The sequence below is a fragment of the Pseudopodoces humilis genome, chromosome 5, assembly GCF_049639895.1.
Source record: "Pseudopodoces humilis isolate 2021_Gansu_Grassland_sample_001 chromosome 5, ASM4963989v1, whole genome shotgun sequence".
Lineage (NCBI taxonomy): Eukaryota > Metazoa > Chordata > Aves > Passeriformes > Paridae > Pseudopodoces > Pseudopodoces humilis.
The window spans coordinates 122,645-143,620 of NC_142204.1; the positions used below are offsets into that span (position 1 = coordinate 122,645).

Consider the following 20,976-nt stretch of genomic DNA (forward strand, 5'->3'; position numbering starts at 1 on the left):
TTCATGCAGAAAAACACAGAGCTGCTCTTTATCTCTGGGAACAGGCCACACAGGATATATGTTTAATTAAAGCTGACTGCTGGAGAGCAGGGAGCACCAGCATTTTCCATATGCTGTCTGGGCTGGGGGTTTGCTTTTGTGGGAGTGCAGGAGAACAAAAGGAGGTTAGGTTTGTTTACCATAACACAGCTCTCAGCAGATGGGCATCTCTATTTCAAGACAGCTCTCATCAGTGCTAAACTAGTGGGCACTGATGCTTATGGGGCAACACTGAGCAGAAAGCCCCAAGCACTTTTCTAGAGGGGAGATAAAGCATTAAGGGAATTTTAGGAATGTTTGCTCCATTTGGCCCTGTGATGTGCACGCTACAGAAGAATTCAATTTTTGGACCTCAGTTTTTGTTCCCTCTACAACACCAATTTTTAAGAGAAAAAAAGCTTTTCTCCTTGGGATCCATCAATGAAAGACCAAGGCAGCATGAGTCATGGAGCCCCTTTGTTGCACAGTCCAACTTTCTGAGAAGACAAAAAGGTAGAGCTAACTCCTGAGCTGACTAGACAGCCTGTGCTAGCCAGGAGGTTTGGCACAAGCCTCTCTAAAGTTCATCACAGAGCAGGGATTGCTGTGGCTGGACAGTTCATTCACAGATACCCCTATCAAGGCTGCAGGCAGCTGGCTGCAGGACACCTCTTGTCAGGAACAATGTTAAAGACAACTGAATAAAATTCAGTCAGCTGTTTTCTCTCAGAGGAGGGAGGGCTAATGTTTCAATTGACAGCACGGGTAATGTCTGGGCCAGGCTATCTCTGCATTTAAGATAGGTCTGGACTGTCAAATCCTTGCCTCCGGAGCGTGCATCCCAGCTAGACGGAGCAAGGCACTGACAGGCTCAGGCTGTTCTCAGTCCTCCCTTTGCATCCGTGCTTGCCCTTGTCCTCTGCTGCCCCTCCACACACTGGTCTCACAGTGCTGGCAGCAACTACCCCAGCATGCCTCCTCCTCCTCCTCTTCTCCCTCAACCCCTTCCTCTCTTGTGCCATCCAACTCACCCAGAGCACCTTTTCTTCTTGCTGGTTTTCTCTTCCAAGCTTTTATCAGTGTACAGCCCAAGAGATAATAATTTGTTTATTTTTAGTGCAATAAATTGGAAACAGAGCAGTTCAGCAGTATCCTAGCAGATGGGGAAAAATTATCTCCACAGTCACCTGCCTGATCTGCCTATGATAGTGTGTGCTTAATTTCAGTCTCTGCAATGGTTTGAGGAAGGCAAAGCAGAGGATGTACAGGAAAATGCGGGCAAAAAAGCAAGCCCTGAATCTGCCCTTTTAATTGGTCGACCATTGCCACCTACCAGAAGTATTTAAAAAGAAACAAAATTACAGATTCACACCCCAAAGTAATAGTGAAGTTACACTGCTTCCCTCCCTGTTTTTCAAAGGTGAAAACAAGACTCACGCTTTCTAGGGTTTAACTCAGAGGCCACACATTCAAGTTATATAGCCTTTCTGGCTTATGAAGTAAAATTTGTTTTAAAACACAACACAAAGGCAGCATAGAAAGGAAAAGAAAAAAAAAACAAAACCAAAAAACAAACCACCATCAAAAGTATTACCCTGACCTATGACAGATAGTAAATATCTCAAGGCTCACTTCAAACCTCAAACTTGCAAAGGCTGACAACACTACAGGAGGATAAAATCTGGGTAGCCATCAGACACTACAACACTGACAAGCACCTCTTGAATCACAGCAACAAAAATAACATCTTACCTGAAGACTTCACAGCATTAGGAAGACAGTTGCTTTCCTGGAGCACTTCCTTGAGGCTTTGAAGTGGCAGTGAGGCTCTAGGATATTTGCCTTTTGCACCCAGATTAGAACTGCTTTGTCCTGATAAGAATTAACACACAACCTCTTCAGGTGGGAATGGGTCATCTTCCTCCACAGGTTAACCCTCTCCCTGCTCCTGTCCGGGTGCTATGATGCATAAGTGAGGGTGTGGATTTGGAAAATATCAGATATGTACAGGATCAAGAGATGGAAAGAAAGAGGAAAACAAACAGGAGTGGTCTCAAGGTGTCAGTCCCTGTGGTGTATGCCCGAGGAGCACAAAAGAGGAGAAGCAAGCTGTAAAAGAAGAGAGCAAACAGCACCAGAACTCCAACTTCTCCTGGGCATTTGGGGAATTTGGATTTAATAGGAATAATAAGATACCCTTCCCTGCTTCAAGTCACAGGAAGACCTTTCAGCATAGGCTTGGAATACCCATTTGCAGGCAGTATCTGCTCCTCACCCCCTCCCTGGTGGATTTTCCATGAGAGTCATGGCCTGGAGGCAGATTTCTGCCTTTGAGCATGCTCAGCATCTGATAGTAGTAAGGGGCACAACTATTCCAGAGATCTTAGGATCTCAGAGGTTCAAGACAACTCTGGTTTCAGCAGAAAACAACCAACGCTGGTGCTGAGCACACATAAGAAATTGCGAGAAAAGTCAAGAGCTGACTGCAGCTGCAGTGCTCAGAGTGTGCCCACTCTGATGAGAATCTGGGAGATGTTTTTTTCTTAAAATGTCCACAGCAGACTAAGCCTGAAGTCCTGAAACTTCACATCACTCTTCCTTTCCCAGTTTCCCTTTTACTTTTCTTTGTGTTTCTACCATGATAATTAACTAGCAAGGCATCTCATCTATATACAAGTTTCTATTTCTCTGGTTTTTGTCCATCCTTGTTCCTTCCTCTTTTTCCCTATGTTTCCCCTCCCTCTTGTTTGCTTTCTTTGTGTGCAATTAGGAATTGAAGTTGTGAATCTGTTATTTGAATAAAAGCAGAGAACAGAGTAGTTCATTTAGGTAAATGCTTGAATTAGAAATGGCTGAAATGTGGGGTGTCCATTGTTCTAAAGATTCTATTTGTTTATCATTGCTGAAGGCTCTGAAGCACAAGTCTTACGAAGAGCATCTGAGGGCACTGGAGAAAGGGAGGCTGAGGAGGGACCTTATCACTCTCTACAACTCCCTGAAAGGCAGTAGTAGCCAGATGGGGTTGGTCACTTCTCCCCGGTAACAGGTGGCAAGACCAGAGGAAATGGCCTGAAGTTGCACCAGGGGAGGTTTAGATTAGTTATTAGGAAAAATTTCTTTGCTGAAGGAGTGGTCAGGCATTGGATCAGGCCTCCAAGGAAAGTGGTGAAGTCACCATCCCTGAAGTTAGTTAAAAGACATGTAGATGTGGTGGTTAGGGACATGGTTTAGTGGTGCGCTTGGCTGTGTTGGGTAATGGTCAGACTCAATGATCTTAAGGGTCTTTTTCAATATAAATTATTCTTTGTAAATGAGCAATGTGATAGGATGTAGGAGCTGGAGTATTTGTGTGAGCTTGCTTGAATATAGACTCAAATACAATCCCACCACTTGCTCAGTCTCTCTCACTGTCGGCATCGGAGGGGAATCAGGCTACTGTCCCCGTGGGGAGAATTCACCACCACTGTGAGGCTTCAACTCCTGCTGCCTTCTCTTACAGCGAGTGGAGCTCTGCTTGTGGGGATGGCCATCGCACTGGGACCTTATTAACACCATGCCTCATTAATAAAGGACCCTTCACCCCCAGCTCAGGGAAAACCCTGGGACCCCAAGCCCTTTTTCCCTCCAAGGGAGCCTCTCCCAGCCATGTTCAGGAGCCAGGCTGCAGCTGCCCAGCCCTGCAGTGTTTCTACCACTGCTCTGGAATTTTTTTGTCTATAGTTGTTGAAGGCTCTGAAGCACAAGTCTTACGAGGAGCAGCTGAGGGCACTGGAGAAAGGGAGGCAGAGGAGAGATCACTCTCTACAACTCCCTGAAAGGAAGTTGTAGCCGGGTAGGGTTGGTCACTTCTCTCCGGTAACAGGTGGCAAGACCAGAGGAAATGGCCTGAAGCTTCACCAGGGGAGCAGCACTGCTCTGGATTTTTTGGTACACTGTAGCCACACACTACCTACATGGTGGGACACCGTGGCTCCTGCCACAGCTGCTGAGTTTCTGCTACCTCTCGGTTGCTGCCCCGGCTCAGCCTGCCCTGCCATTCCAGCCGTGAAATTCCTGCTGCAGCCCGTCCTCGCCATCCGGCCCTCCCGCCCTCACAGCGTGAGGGCCACGGCGACAGCGCCCCCTGCAGGCGCCGAGCACTGCCCGCCTTCCCGCCCGCCGCGGCCGCGCCGGGAACTGCAGCGTGGGGAAAGTGCCCGGAGTGTGAGGGGCTCCCGGGCTGGGTGTGCCTGGGAGGGGATGGAGTGTGAGGGGATGGAGTGTGAGGGGCTCCCGGGCTGGGTGTGCCTGGGAGGGGATGGAGTGTGAGGGGATGGAGTGTGAGCGGCTCCCGGGCTGGGTGTGCCGGGGAGGGGATGGAGTGTGAGGGGATGGAGTGTGAGGGGCTCCCGGGGCTGGGTGTGCCTGGGAGGGGATGGAGTGTGAGGGGATGGAGTGTGAGGGGCTCCCGGGGCTGGGTGTGCCTGGGAGGGGATGGAGTGTGAGGGGATGGAGTGTGAGGGGCTCCCGGGGCTGGGTGTGCCGGGGAGGGGATGGAGCCCCTGCCACACCACCTTGTACACGTGCTCGCTAGGAAAGGACTGCTGCTAGTCCTTTCCCCGTGTCTTTGGCTGAAAGCCCCTCAAGGTCAAAGTTAGAATAATTCAGATGGAAGGAGGTCATATTCTCCATTCCAAGGGAGGCTCCCACCTTCTTTGGCAGACAACTGTCTTTCAAACCAAGCCACACTGACTACAGAACTGATCAAAACCTCCACTGAAATTTATTTAAGGAGGATATGAAGAGGAACGAGTGGCAACCACTTGGTAACAAAACACCAAAGCAATGAGGAACAAGGAGACCCCAGATCCCAGTAACGCTGTTGATCTGGACTGTCACATGATGTGTGGGGAGTTTATGTCGTAAGGGTGTAATTGTCCAGGGATTTCTTTGTTTGGGGTCTCTTTTTTGAGGCATCAAGCTCAAGATACCAAATACTGGAATTGATTTCTTGCAATAAACCTATCTAATGGTAAACAAGAGCCCAGTGTCTAAAATTTCTTTAACACTAGGATTTCTCACTTTGGATTAACTCTTTTCCCTTTCTTAGCTAATAAACACATTTTTAGTGTTTAGTTTTCCTGTTTTGCTCAAGTTGGTTACTTCTTAGGGCTTTCCTTTTCTCTTCTATGATCTCTTTCTCTTGTCATGGTTTTAGTCCCTCTACTTGTCCTTGTCCTGTCAGTTCTCCACTACTGTTCCTGGTAATGCCCAGCAGTGATGTGCTGAGGCCATTTCTGTGCTCTAGGGAGGCCTCACAAGAAATGTCTGAAGAGGTAATTTAGACACTGATAAGAAAAAATCAACTACTTTGTAATGTATAGGAAACGTACACATTTAAGGACATGTTTCTGACCCAAAAGACATAGAATTAAAGACAGACAAAACTGGTTTTCATTAAATGTATGGTATTGTGGAACAAATGCTGCTAGAAGGAAGACTTTTGGTTTGTGTACTTTTTCCCCCTTCTCCATAAGTTGACATCAGCAGCAGAACAGGTGAGGTAAGGGAATAGGACTGGCAGCCCCATTCTCTCTTGGAGTAAAAAATATTCATGTTATTAGATTACTCTTTCAGTATCACTGGGAGTCACTGTCCCCTTGGAACAATTCTAAAAGGCATTCTCCCTTGAGCTTTCTGCTGAGTGAAGTGAACACTGACCCACTGTGGTTTGTTTTTTCTTACAGGAATGAAACTGTTTTACACCAGTTCTGTTGCCCAGCAGCTGATGCAGAGCAGAAGCCTTCATCTCCAGACTCCTCACCAAGGTGGGAAATGCTTGCCAGCAAGACCTTTATTTTCTCTACATCTTTATCATCCATCACTGATCTTCCTGCTCCAGACAAAACTCACATGTTACACATGCCAATCCTCCTCCATCCTCCCCTACATCCATGTTCCCAGCATTGCTGTCCCTCTCTTTTCCCTCCCAGAGATTACTGTTTGTACCGTTGTGTAATTGCCTGCAAACCCCCCTGGTCTCCACTCACGCACACAAAATGTTTTCTCAGCCTATCTTCAAACATCCACTTTCATTGACCCACATTCATACTTGTATCTTTTCTTACTGTATGACACACACACTGCTTCACTCTTCAAATTATTTATCTCACGCTCTGAGCTTCCCGGAAGCACACACCATAACATTTAAAGTACAGCAAAAGTCGCCTGAAAAACTCAGGGTTCTGTCTCACACCTTGAGACAGGGTGAGGGGAGCATTTTTACCTGTGTCAAATGTTGTGAGCTTGCCAGTGAAGAACAGCTATAGGCAGGTACAATTAACTATCACCAGCTTGTATCCAGTACAGCCTAGTGTAGGGACAGCAGCAGTTCTCAGCTCTTCCTCATCAGTGAAAGATGTCTGTGCCAAGACCAAGGGGTCCAAAGAGCTTCAGAGGTACTTGAGATGCATATACTGCATTTAGCTTCCACCCTTGGCCTTGTCCCTCTGTTCTTGCCATCTCCTTCCCCTCTCACGACTTCCCACCCCTACCTCTCAGAGATCTACTCTGTTCTTCCAGGCCTCATCACCCTTCTGACAACAGCAAAGAGGTATCTCTTTAAAGATTTCTCTCATCACACTGCTAGACTTTTACATCTGACCTTTGGCACCCATGTAAAAAGCCTGAGTCACTAGCAGGGCTCTGAACAGAACTGAGCAGCTGAATTGCAGTAGTGAGGCTACTGCATTTTTAAAATTATATTTCTCTTGTTCTACTCACTGGAGCAGACTGTGGTTTCTGATTTCCTGCTGAGAAAAAGTGTGAAGAGAACAGGGGTGGGTGGGTGTGTATGCTCAAAAGTAGGATTTGGCCACACTTGGAGACAGGGTAAAGAAGCAGAGCCTCTCTTGCCCATTTGTGTATGAAGATGGAAGGGTTAACACCCATGATCAGTCTGTGCTGAGGGCTTTCAGGCATTGGCAAAGTTTGCATGACAGCCCTGGCATGGCAGATGAGGAGATGCTGGCAAGGAAAAGGAGACAGCATAGGACGTGACCACGGAGATTTCTGTGGTAGGGAAAGCCACCTCTCCCTTACATTTCTGGAGTGAGAGAGTTTTGTTTAAGTGCTCTAGTTTGTCTAGAACTAAGGATCAGTTTTGCCATAGTGTTCTATCTTTATACCCTCATCCTTGACCCTGCCCCATTCTTGTTCCAGCCTCCATCTAATTCCTGATCAGATCCCTTAGTTTCTAGAGTGTTCTTATTCTACAAGGCTGTCAGTCATACAATCTTAAGCTCTAGGATCACTTTTGTCATGTAATTTATCAGGCCATCCTTTTGTCCTACTGACTCCCAAAGGCACTGCATATCCCTTGAGCCTGAGTTTGTCTGCCCTCCTTCTGCTGGGATTTGACAGGTAAATTGAAGGAGTGATCACCTGTTTCAGTAATTTAACAACTTTGGCAAGTTGCATCCGAAGATGAGTCTGAGCCAGGGAATCCTGAACTGGGGATGAATGACAATGGCCCCTGTAGCATGTTGCATCTGGGCTTCCTGTACCGATCTGTGCCTATCCATCTGATGCCTTTGGTAGCTTGTCCCACACTGCAAGCCTCATGTATTCCTTACATTTTTCCTCAGTCTTTCTTGTGTCCTTGCCATTTCTAATGCCTCTAGACCCCAGCAGCAGTCCTGAATCCGTCTGTGTGTGACACAATATTCTATGCAGAGATAAAGATGGTTGAAGCCATCATGGCTATTTGAAGGTGAGAAACAGGCACAGAGAGTTATTAAACTCACTATTTAGCTTTATGCTTGCCATTAAACATCTCCTAGTCTCTGCCAGGTCCTGCAATCAGCCATGGGCTTCCTTCATGTCCAAAGCCACATATACAATGCAGTGAGGAAGGAAAAAGTATGTCAGAGAGGGAAAAACACAGAGTCAGCATGGAGCTGATGCCCATATGGTGTTCTGGAATGGCTCAGTAGGCTTCTAGGAGAAGCTCATCATATCATTTACAGAGTCTGTCACCTTGCTCAAATCAGGAACAGGTTCCCCATTGAACCAAGGCAGAACAAAAGTCAATCAAGACTGAAATATGTGGGTCAGATAGCCTGAATAGGCAATCAGTTCCTGGGTGAGCCAAGCATGTCCCTAAATAAGCTCATCAGGGCTCCTGGTGGGAGAGCCTGGTACATAGGGGCTCCCTGTGCAGCTCTTCGAGTCCCACCGAATGGACAGCCAGTCACAAGTGGTGCTGCTGTGAATTCTGATAGACCGGCTCGGGTTTATTCTCTCTTTTCCCCTTCCTGATGGTTTCCCTAAATGAGATAAATCCTGTCAGAACTGATGCCACTAATAACCATCAGCCATCTAGTTTTAATTAGAGTTTGCTTCATTAATGCCCCAACTCCTCTCTGCACAGCAGATTAAATAATGTACTTGCAGCTCATTTACACAAACCCCCAAACTGCAAGGCTGAGCTGCAATCCTTTAATTAAACAGCCCAGCTGATCCCTACCGCTGCCTCGGCTCATCAGTCTAAGCCGATTAAAGAGAATAGGGACTAATAAAGAGCATAAACAGGGAAGTGACTCTCAGCTCTTCAAGGGACTTGGAGACTCCAGTGGTGATCAGCTGCTTTCTCCTCTAGCAGGAACTGTCCCTCAGCCCATATCCCTTCTGTCTGGGACCTGCAAGAACGGTTCTGTTTTCAGCAGGAGACCAGACTCATCTTGTGGGACAGGAATCCCTTGGGAGACTGGGAAAAAACACAGCAGAGAAGGAGGGACATCAAAACAGTGAGATGAGTGTCTGTCTGACTGCAGGAGAGACCAGCAGGAGCAGCCATACAGCTCAAGAGAGGGGCAGGAGGAGAAGCAAATGCAGGGAATAACAGTTGGAGGTTGCCTGCCAGGAACAATCTGGGACAAAAGTTTGTCTGTGCTTGTGGTTTGTGATGGTCATTGCTGTTCTTGTGTGTTCTTCCCTAACACTTCTCTGCAAGATTTCTCACTCCTTCTTTGCTGCCAGTCAAAAATGCCTTGGCTTCACATGGATGGGAGTGATTAGGAACATGTCAGTGTCTAACCACTCAACAGAAGCCAACTCAATGAGGTGGTTGAGATTATTCCCACTCATCTTGTTCTGCTTTGCTTCACTGACTGCCACAAGCAGAGCTAGCCCCCTTCTTTTCTCCAGTGTGTGAATTCCTTGTGGGGAAGTTGCAGCTCTATGAGTTTAGCAATGCAAATTTCCCACCTGGCTGCTTAGCTGGGTTGCACCAGCAATTAGCAAAACTGGTGCTGTAGGCCATGAATATTAACAGACAGATTTGATCCCAGATTCTGCCAAAAAGCTCAGAGCCAAAGTACAGGATGAGGTGATGGCAGCAGCAGGCAGATTTCTGTTCCTGAACTCTAAGGGCTTTCCCGTGTCAAAGGACGGAATAAATCCTTCACCATTGTTTCCGCTGGACTTGTAGACCGCCGGCTTCATGACCATAAGCCATCTTGCAGGTTGGGTTTCCATTGGGGATGCCAAATATCAGGTTGAGTGACATGAAGAAACTCCAGGGATGGCAGTAGGAGCTAACCCTGCTCCTTTACTGAGGTGCTGATTAGACTCTAATTTAGCCAAACCCTGTAATTTCATAAAGCAACGGCTCTTTTTCTCTCTGGCTTTTGCCTGTTAATGGCAGGGTTTCATTCTAGGGATTTGAATAGCCTAGTAATTGCATTTCCCACTTCTCCCAGTCACAGAGTGGAGACTGCATCCCAGAACAATGACCTTAAAATGTGTCCAGCAGCAGCACAGTTCTAACAGGATTACATACCATTTTCCTTTGTGTGAGGTAATAGGGCTGAGATGAGAAAGATTTGTTTCTATTAGAGTAATGAGAGGAAATGGTGGAGTCACAATTGGAGGGAACAGTATATTCATTCAGTTGCCTTTCATAGGCTTTTCGGAGTCTGCCTCTGTGGTGCTGAATAGGAAATCAGCAGAAAATCACCTCTCCTCCTGTGATGGGAAAAGTTCTACAGAAAACTTTAAGCATCAGAGGCAGGTCTGCTTTGGCAATGGACTTGGGAATAGCACTGCAGTGCCTAAGCATTGTAGAAGTGCAGATGAGACCTGACCTGCTTTTAAGGCAAGGGAGACAGAGTTCCCTCAGGAAGAGAGAGCAGCCTTCTGGAAGGGCTTGGATGTGTACTTGGAAGAAGGGCTAGGATCTGAAACATCTTTGGAAAAGTTGGGCAAGCTCTGTTCATATTTTCCACACTTTCCAGTAGGGAGACTGCCAGTTAGATCAGGTTAAAACATGATTAGTGCCACTAATTTATGAAGTGTTTACTTCATGATTGTGGACCAATGAAATTATAACTCAGTATAATTTAAACTTTGAACCATTGTGGACTCATTTCTAAAGTGCCTGCTGAATTAGTCACCGTAACAGGTTGGCTGCTTCCTGGCACCAGTTAGTGGTAAGGAGACATGTGAACCACTGGCTACTTCTCCAAGCCAGCCTTCCTTGCATTTCTGGAGAAATTCTTTCTCATCCCACTTGTGACTTACCAAAGTACTGAAGTGGAAATGTGTGTTCTTACTGGAGGAAGCCCTTGGTGCTGGTTGCTCCATTTTTATATGTGGGAGGCTTGTAAGTGGATGGACAGATTTTTGACAGTTTGTCCAAACCAAACCTTCAAATATCTATCTTGATAGCTCTCTGAGCTGCATGAGTATGCTGCACCCTCAGCAACACATGCTTAAAGCCCAAAATCTGATTTCACTTACTTCTGGACATCTCTGACTCTTCATGTCTCTTTACCTGAATATTCTGTTTCCACTGAACATGCATTTCTTCTTTGTCCTCTGAAGTCCTGTCAGAAGGTGTTGGCACATGAACTTTATCCATTGCACAGTCACAGTATCATGTCCCTCTTTGAATCCTCACTGCTGTAGCCCAGGAGCGTCTCTCCTTCCAGTGGAGCTCTCACTTTGCCCTTGGGTAACTTTAGGTTCTCTAACAAAATCTGAGAAATTCCCAAGACCTTGTTTGGGTTGTGATTGCAATGTCCCTTAAGACTGAGGCCCATGAAGTTGTTGAGAACTGAACCACTCACCCAGTGGATGCTCACTCTGGACTTTATTGAAGTACCTTAATAAACAGGTGGAGAGTGATGATTTTCCATCAGTATCCATCACCCTTTAAGCATTATAGTTAAACAACTGAGCTACTCAACATTTTATCCAAACTTGTGAAAGATTGACCTTGCCTGACAGGACAAATGCAAATCCAGTTCATGAAATGGGAAATTCTAATTTCTGATTTAGGATTGCTGGCGGGATATTGTATATAGAAACTGGAGGTCAGTGCTTCGTCTCAGCTCAGAGCTGCTCTGTGCCTTTGGCTCAGGTGTGAAGCATTATGATGATTCTAGTCTGTATCAAATCAGATCTATAATCTTCCACTTAAAGAAGTCCAACAACTGTGTCTAATTGGCCCCCAGCTGGCAGTGTCAAGTGCATGTTCCTGCAATTAGTGGACCATGGAGTCTGAATTCTTCTCTGATTCTTAATGAAGAAGACTCCAGGTCAATCTTAACAGGATGTGGACATGCCAGTGCAAAGCAAGCCTCTACATCCATGGTCTTGTGTACTCTAAGGACAAGTGACCATACACAAAGCTCATGAGTCTGACTTCTTTCACTCCCCGCAAAGTCCTCCAGAGCACTGCTTTTGAAAACACATGTAAGTTTGAGCAACATTTCTGCTTTGCTAGCACATCCTGTTTGTGCTGCTCATTTCTTTTCCTTATTGAGGTCATGGACATGAAGAGAAGTTGTTGTTTTTTTTATTGCTTCTTAACAGCTCATCTCTTATTCTTCCCTCCCCGTAGACTTAATAATCCTGTTCCAGATAGTACCACTGGAGGTTGCGGGGAAGCTGCGAACCAGGCAGAGATGGGTCAGCAAAGTTCACATAAATATTCCCCCAGCTCACAGTTTTCAGACTTTTGAGTTCAGTCTGACACAGGAATGTGGGCCATGAGCAATGTCTAGACCCAGATTTGAACCCTTCCTAAGCTTGGGAGTGAGCAGATTCCTCACTTTTTATGTGTGTTTTCTACACTGAGGATTAGCAGCTTCAGTTGCTTTGCAGGAGCCTAAGTCCAGACTCACAAAGATGTTTAGTGAATGTAGTTTTAGGGCAAATACAGAAACACTTAGAATTATAAGCAAAAAATATTTTAGAATACATTCTTAACATCATAGTTACCAACAACCTTGGGAATCTCTTGCAGGGAGGTATAGTTGGGAAATCTTCTGGTACTAAGACCTGGGAGGAATGGCTCTTTCTGGAAGCATCCAAAGAAACAGGAGGTCAGTTTCAGATGCATCGTCTCTGTCCTGTAAAGAAGCTCCACCAGGACATTTTGGCATTCTCTCCCACACAGGCATTTCCCTCCAACAGCTGGTGCAGCTACTTTCAGGCAAGTGTGGAGAACATGAGGGTGGGGAATTAAAGTGAGGAATAGATTGGCTCTTCAACAGGAAAAAAAAAATATTTCTGGTGGAATCTGGAGTCTTCCTGTCACGTTGGTTGCTTTGCTTGCCTCTATCAACCTTTCTTCAGGAAGGTGGAAGATGCTAGGAGAGAGAGGCTGAAGAAAACACACTTGAAGTGTCCTATTTTGAAACTGCAAAGATACCCATCTCAGACACATTTTCTGAGAGCCTGAAGCTGTATCCAGCCATTGCCTGGCCACATGTTCTTCCAGCTCTTTATTTTCTCCTGTTGCTTCTGTCGCTTATGTGAGTCCTGCCTAGAGGAATCTAGACTTAGGTTCAAGTGCTTTTTTCCCACCTGTGCCAGTCAGTACTTGCTGTTTCTTGGGCCATGATGTGTGAAAGAGGATCAATCACAGCCAACTTTACAGCTGTGGGAGCCACTTTCAATAGCTGTTGAGATCAATTAGTAGCATTATTACCAGGCAATTCACTCTGGCTTGCAGATGATCCTCATGTTCCTTCTCCTATACTGCAAAAAATTTCTTGCCCATACCATGGCAACTTTGTGGTACCCAGGGGGATGCAACATAAACACCTGCTCTGTCCTGTGTTTTCTGTATGAAAATGCTACATGCATGGGAAGAAGCTGTGCCAGCCTTGGAAATCACTCTCTTATCTAGCACTAGAAAAAGGGCTCAAATGCTTGGTAAAGTAATGGCAGATGGACTGTGGTGGAGCTCACACCATTCATCCTAATCCTCTGCTAGTATCATCTGACCTGATCTGCATCAGCCAACATGCACCCACCCCTGAAATGGAGCCATTCCAGACCTTTTGTACACCAAGATGTGCTCTGTTGAACTGAACAGGTGGTTTCTGTGGACCCTCTGTCCACATGCTTGTTAATGGCTTACAAGGCAGAGACAGACAGGGCAAAGAGATGGAAAAACGAGTCAAGGAGAAAGAAAGGGAGAGATACTCATCCCAACAAGTGTAACAGTGCTACTGTAAGGAAAATGGATGGCAAACATACCATACAGAGAAGAAGAATAACAGGAGAGAAGGAGCAGGAAAAGCAGGAAGATAAAAAGCAGTGTAAATGAAAGAAGGAACTGCAGGGAACAAGAACACATGAGCAGGAGATAAATGAGCAGGTCCCTTGGCTGGAATAATCCTGTTCATGCCAGCATTCTTTGGCAGTGACACAATGAGACTATGGCCTTTCATTACACATTTTCTTGCAGTGTGATGTCAATCCAAAGGCTTTTGTCTTTTTGGTGCTCTGCAACACTAACTCATTCCTATGAGGGTTCGTCTTCTGGTCACCCCTATGGGACAGGCTCTGTGCTCAGATACACTAAGCTCTCCCTTTGGAAAAACATCTCTGTGCACTAGAATTCCTTCTTCTGCATATGGCCCTGGCAGATTTTAATATGCTGCAGGAAGAACTGAAGAGTCTGAAATGCTGAAGAGGGGAACACTGTACAGCTGCTCAGGCCACTCTGAGTTCTGCAAACAGAAGTAGATAGCTAAGGGGGTGCGTGCAAAAAAATTTGGACTGTCATCTCAACTGCAGAATAGCTGGAGACTACTCCATCTTCTGTGAGAAAACATAATCCTGAATAAAAGTGTCATAAACAGGATCTGAGTTCAGTGAGATTTTTCTTGTGACACTGTGAAACCTAATTCTGGCCTAATTCTAATCACTTGGAAGTGTGTTCCACTAACTTTTAACCACTTCTGCTGGGCACCTCCATTCTGTAGACACACACAGATTGTACCATCATCCCACTGGAAGCTAATTGCCTGGTGATTAGAGCCCTGTGTCACCTTTTGCTGTGTCTCACACTGGTACGGTGCTGCTTTCCTGCAAGCAGCTTATGATGCTGTTACTGTTTGTGTCTCTGGGTTGACTGCAATCTCTGTCATTCCCTCTTTTGCAGAAAGAGGGAAGATGGGCATAGGCTACCCTATGTAAACACTGCTAGTGCTTTCTTCTCACATGCCTCCGTAGGTGATTGGCAAAATATAACCAATTCCTGTAATCTCCCAGGATCCACCAATGTGAGAGCGGTAGGTCGAGATGCACAAAGCAGAATGGTGCAGAATGCTGTTGTGAAAAATATCTCTGTAACTGTAATATCAGATCTGTAACTGGATCTGATAAGGATGTTACAGAGGGTCCTAAAACAGAGCATATTGGACTAGATCCTCTGCTGAGGAAGGTGCAATCCACTGGAATAAAGCCATTTGTAACACCAACCAAGATATTGCTCAACAACAATTGGTTGAGTCTAGGCAAACTTCATGGGTTTTTTATGATCTTGCCCCAGAAGTTCTGTGTCTGAGTGCAGAGAATAAGGGGTAGGAAGAATTTCCATCCCTCATAGATAAGAAAAGTTGAGGTGCCATAGGGAAACAAGAGCTTATGTGACCGAATGTGTAAGCTGCTAAGTCATCCTGTTTTCCAAATGGGAGTGAAAAAAAGATAGAAAAAGAAATGGGGCCTCAGGGAAGAAATGTGACATGAAGTGGGTCAGTGTAAGTTAAGCAGCAGAGACAAAATAGGTACAAAACTGGAAAAGTGGAGCTTTGTGCCTACTGCATAAGGCTGTGGGGGTGGTCACTACATTGGGGAAAGGAGGAAGGAATGCTAACCATGCTGTTTCTATCTTGGTCTTCAGCCAAAGGGTGGTGCAAGCCTCTAGATCTGAACACAGTGGCAGTTAAAATCTGGATAAAGGTGGTGAAAGCTGTTTGGATTGTCTGTATTGAAGAGGATGATGATTTATAGCTGTGTTCCTCCTTATGTTGAGGAGAACAAATCTTCTTTCTGTTTGGTTTGACACAAGCAGTGACTTGAGAATATAAACAAAATTCATCTGAGTTACACCAAGATCTACCTGTGAAGAGGCTCACCCACTGCCTTCACCAATCAATTACCCTGGTCCTTTAGGAAGGAGCCCAGAGGTGCAGTCCAACCTAGAGTCCACCACAGCAGGTAGAAAAAGAAGGCTGCAGAAGCCCTTGCCAAGAGCCATGTCCCTCACACAGCACGCTGCTGGATTGGGAGAGCAATGAGCTGAGGGACATGCAAGCTTTCCTTGCCTTGTAGAGACTCTGCTGCCTCCCAGCCCTGAACTAATCTCATTTTAGCAGTGAAATTCTATCTTCTGCATGATTGCACCGGCAGGCTTTTGTCAGCAAATTTGGTGATGTTCAAACCTGCCTCAGGGATGAGGAGCCAAGAGATCTGACTCAAAGTGGCAGAAAGACTGCTGCTGAGAAGCCAAGTTTCTCTTTCCTGGGGTGCTGAGCGGGCAGTTACACTAATGCAGGGTGCCATCTGCTTTTTCCTTCTCTAAAAGGTCGTGTTTACCAAACATTGCAGAGGCAAGAAAGGTCTGGGGTTAAATTAAAAGTAATTAAACCCTGCAGAGGAGGACCTTCTACGCCTTCAGTGTCCACTTGGTGCTCTTCACACCTCAGTGAAGCACAGGTGCCCTGTCCAAAGCAGCCAAAAGTAACGTGGTCTGCAGTGCCAGGCTGTGGGGCTTGTGTCTAACCTGCAGAGACAGCACAGCAACCAGCCCGGGGTGCCAAGCCCCGAGCTGTGACAGGCAGCTCAGAAAGGGCCCCGCTTCCTCAGCTGAGCCTTGTGCTCTGCAGCTGGTGAAACAGGAGCCATGGATGGGAAGAGGAAAGAGAGGTGTGCCAGAGAGGTGGCCCAAGTGCCATTCTGAGGTGTCATCCAGACCCGTGTAGGAACTACGAGAAAAGAGCTCTGACAGCAACCCACAGCACCCAGCATGGCCAGCCCTGCACCATGAACACCTCATGAAGCGAGAGCTGCCTTAGCTGTTCCAAGGCACCTGCTGGAGGAGCCTGTCTGTCCTCTTGGGAAAGCAGAGATCTTAGTCCTGTGGTAGATGAAATCTGTCATGGACAGCCAAGCCCTCAGACTGGAGGCCAGCCCATCCTGGACAATCATCTTTGCACCAGGAGGGCATGGGCTGCTTCAGAAACATTTAGTTCCTGTAGTGCTGTTCTGTAGCAAAAAGCACAACAGCACAACAATGTGGGAATTACACAGCACATGGGGATCAGGTTTAAAGATTAAATCTGAAATGAAGGCCCTGACTTTGGCATGTTGGTCCCTGTGGGACAGGAGGCTCTTGCTGGTATTATTACATTTCTGTCTGCTTAATGTACATCTCACTGAAACCACTTCAAGTGATGCTGAAAAGATGTTGCCTGGTTCAGTCCATGCTAAAGGATGTTAAATTTAATTGATTCCCAATATATTTACTGTACCATACTGTCAAATCTATTTTACAGGTGTGCGTGCCAGACCTTTTATGAAATAAGTAATATATTCTGGGATGGGTAACGAGCTTGGCTAATTACCATGAATTCCTCCTGGGTAAAACTAGTGTAAGAAGATGGCTTGATGCCACTGCTTTGCAAGGTGTTATGTGAATGTAGACAAAATCAGAATCTTGTTCCTATATTTGTCTTTGTTGGGGGATACTGTCTGAGAAAGCTGCAGCTTAGCTGGCAGGGAATGATTTGCTAAGATCAAGTTCCAAGTTCCCTGCCTTTCTGGCAGGAGAGACTTTTGCCTTCCATCAGTTTCAGCAGGCTCCCAGAGAGCATTGCCTCCAAATCACCCTAAAACTTGAACTTATAAGCAAATCAGAAGAAATTCTTTTGCACTCAGACCCCCTGCTTGTCAGAAATCTCTGAACCTTGAAAAGATCCCATAATACATTGCCAAGCCTGTCTCAGCCTTTTTCTTTTTTTTTTTTTCCATTGAATTCTGATGAACCTATTCACCATATGTCATGGGTGTCCTCAGGGAACACTGAGATGAAATAAACTGAAAAGGCACTTTGGACCCTGCTAAGTCAGCAGTTTATTTTTTTTTCCTGAGCAGGAAAGCTTAGGAAAGACAGAGGCAGCACAGGTTCTTGCAGCCTTGGGGTCTGGATTCCATTCTACTGGCATTAGCTAGTGAACTCTTTTTCTAGTTCTCTATATGGTTCTTTGTAGGGGTTTTTTATTCTGACATCTCTGCAGCTTTGAAGCCTCATATAAATCTAAGGCCATGAGAGGCAATTAATCAGGCCATTAATCACTTACAGCAATTTAAGAACAGTATATGTATGAGAGCCAACAAATCCTCACAAGGAGCACTGTGAAATGGATGCATAAATTTTTGTGGTCTTTCACAACTAGTCCAGGTAGTCTTTGCCTCAGTTACAGGTCACAATCCTGCTCACCAACCTTGAACACCATGAAGAAGACATTTGGTAAGTTATACATGGGAAACATGTATATTCTCCTGGAGTGACACAGGGGCACAAAAAAAAAGCTAAGATTGGCCTCCACAGTACTTTTGTAACACCTCACAGCCACAGCTTCCTTCTGTATGATCAGCTAGACCTTTTTGCATAACCATTGTACCTGGTAATTTTGAGCGAATTTTGGCCCTGAGGAAATTCCATGCACAGGCACAATCCATTCTGTAGGGCTGTATCCACTGGGTTCGGAGCGTGCATGGCGGGGGGGAAGGCAAGGTTAGTGTGAATGTGTGCTGAGCTGGGGTCCTGATCCCAGCACAGAGTCTTTAGGGCCCTCGGTAATGCTCTGGGAGAGCAGTGCTGGGGCGGATGGTGCTTCTCACACATCTGTGGCTGAATAATCCCTGCGGCCTTAGGGCCCTCCTGTGCCTTGAGGAATAACCTAAATGCCCAAGGAGGTTCAAGGAGGCTTCTTGAGCATTTTGGATTGATCCAACACCCTGTGCCTCACTGGCCAGGGTCAGAACTGGGTGTGGTGAGGGCACCTAGGGTCAGACACAGCTCAGTCATCAGTAGGTCCGTGGTGATGTGGCAAGTCTGAGGTCAAGTTATGGAGTCAGTCTTCAGGGTCCTGATCAAGCGTGTCCATGGCTGCATAAAGAAAAGCCTGTGGCAGGGCTGGAGACCAGCACTCTTACAGTGTTGCTGGGGCAGGGATTGATGGCTCCAGGCTGAGGAGAGAGCCTGGGGAACCTTCATGTCTGGAAATATTTAAGAGCTGCCTGGAAAAGGCCCAGATCAACCTTATCTGCCTCTGAAAATGGCCCTTCTTTGAGCAGGGTGTTGGAGGAGAGACCTCTAGCCTTCCCTCCCCGTCTGGATTAGTCTGATTCTACAAAGCCTGCTGCTTTTACTTCTATATTGGTGGTGGATGCAGGATATCCTGTCACTGTGCATGTTACTCACTCAGTCTCTACACTGTGTGTGACAGAAAACCAAGCGGAGAGATGCACCCACCAGAGGTGACGTTCTCCTCGCAGAGCAGCGGGGCTGAGCGCTGCAAACTCTTACACACACCCCGTGCTCCAGCCAGAGCAGTCCTCAGGAATACTGAGCTAAGCACATGTGCCAGCTTAGAGGACCATCATGTCAGGGAATATTGGCTGGCAACTGGAGTCCATTCAGGCTCCAAGGGAAGTCAGGGGAAGGTGAGCTCTCCATCTGACTGCCTCGGGCCGTGCCCTGCCCTAAAGCAGGTCTGGGGTAGCACACTGGGCTCCGTGGCCTTGACTCAGCTGAGTGATTTGGAGTGTGTGTCTTGCTGAATGCTGAAATAGCTTTATAGGGCACAGTCCAGCTCCAACTGAAATGCTGGGGAAGCTTTTGCCATGTGCTTCAATGAAAATGTGATCAAATCTGTGTCACCTGATCGTCCCTTAGGCTGAGCATAAAAATTGCCGCTCTGCTGGTTAAAATCAGAATGGATAGAACAGGGGCTGCCCATAAAAATGTTACAGTGTAACATGTAGGGGAAAAGTCCTTTAGTAAGATTTCCTGCAATGTGGATAAACATAGGAGAGAAAGAATTAAAAGTAAAGAGTTAAAAATAACTTCAAGTGTAGGAAAAATTGTAGGATCAGGAATAGAACAATGCAAATTTTGATAAGGTGTTCAACATAAAAGAACAGTTTTATCCCTCATTTTAATGTATTTCCTGACTGATCAGCATGCAAAGATGCCATTTTAATAAGCTTTGACAAAGTTGGTTATATAGCATTTCTTTAAGAGACTGATTTCTTCTGTGAATTTATTTTTTAAGTCTAAGTGATGGCTATAAGCATGTGTATAAAAGAAGAAACTTTCTAAATTTTAATCCTTTATCTTTCTTAATTCTGAAGTTGTGGTAGTGACTGGCTCATCAGATTTGGAGCCCTCTTAGAAACTGTGGGAATATTTCTAAATTTGATTGTTTATCTGTTGAACAGAAAAGCTGCTGTTGGAGAAAATAAACTTCCTTTTAAAGTACTAGTAAGTGTGCAAAAGTGGTCAGAGGCTTAGGAGGCAAAGTCTATTTACAGCTAGAAGATTTGAATTCTTAAGGGCTTACAGCACTTTTGAAAATAAGACTTAAATGCTTCTAAGTAATTTGGGCACTACATAAAATCATATCTAATTTCCCTCTTTTTGCTCTGACATCAACACCAATCATAAAATGATTTATTGTCTAGTTGATAGCAGAACTGGTTTTATGTGGAGCAAATCCAAGAGAAAGAGATATGTTTCAGAAGTGAATTAAAATATTCAATAGTGTTTAAGTATGGGAGGCAATACACATCCTTGGTTTCAGTGAAATTAAATGCATTGGTTCTGTAGTAATTGTTTCTAAACTGGATGTTGCTCTCAGCTGAATGCTCATCCCTTGGAAACCACTGGAACTGTGTCTGATGGAACTGGTGCTGTAGCAGCCAGAGTCCATGTAGGCTTCCACACTCTTGGAAATCATAAATTATTTCCCCGTAGCCAGAGGAAGGAGGCTAAGGTAACAATGAACAAACACTCTCATGGTTCAAACAGAACCCCCGAATAACAAAATCTTGTTTGAAATCAGATGATTTTGGAATATACTTGGCAAGAGGGGTTAAGTACAGATTTCCTCATCGCTTCAATGGATCAGACATATGCTAATCCCATCCTGCCTGGAGCAAGACATCAACTCTCTTGGAGTGCACTCTTGTCAGGCCCTGGATTCACACAGCTGCTGCTCTGGCTGACAGGAGAAAAGAGAACTTTCCTTTCTCAAGATCTCAGTGGCACAGCAATTTGTGGGTCAGAGAGAGGCAGCTTCCTTCATGGAAGCTCTGCAGTCTGCTCTGGCAGTGTTGGAGACACTCTAAAGGGTCAGGATCTCAGGGCTGGCTGGCTCTGCTGCCCCTTTATGGTCTCAGCTCTCTGAGAGTTTCTCTGGAAACTCTGCAACATTCAGCCCCCCCTGCCCCATTTCCCACATGCCCTTAGGAACTCCAAGGGAAAACTGGTTCCTTGGGATCCAAGCTCCATGCCAGGTGGGACTCAGGACGTGCAGAGATGCTGAGCAATAGGCACCAAGTGCACAGGGGTGATTGCCAGCTGCTCCAGAGGGCAGGAGAGGTGTCCACAGG

At 45.9% G+C, this 20,976-nt stretch overlaps 1 protein-coding gene across 1 annotated transcript in view; it reads left to right on the plus strand.

Moving 5' to 3' along the window:
- The window catches only part of IQSEC3 (IQ motif and Sec7 domain ArfGEF 3), a 92,287-nt gene that overhangs the window by 37,183 nt on the left and 34,128 nt on the right, over positions 1 to 20,976 (plus strand). The window contains exon 2 of the mRNA XM_088055163.1: positions 5,745 to 5,825. Coding sequence (XP_087911289.1) covers positions 5,745 to 5,825 — 81 coding nt within the window. The remainder of the gene's footprint in view (positions 1 to 5,744; positions 5,826 to 20,976) is intronic.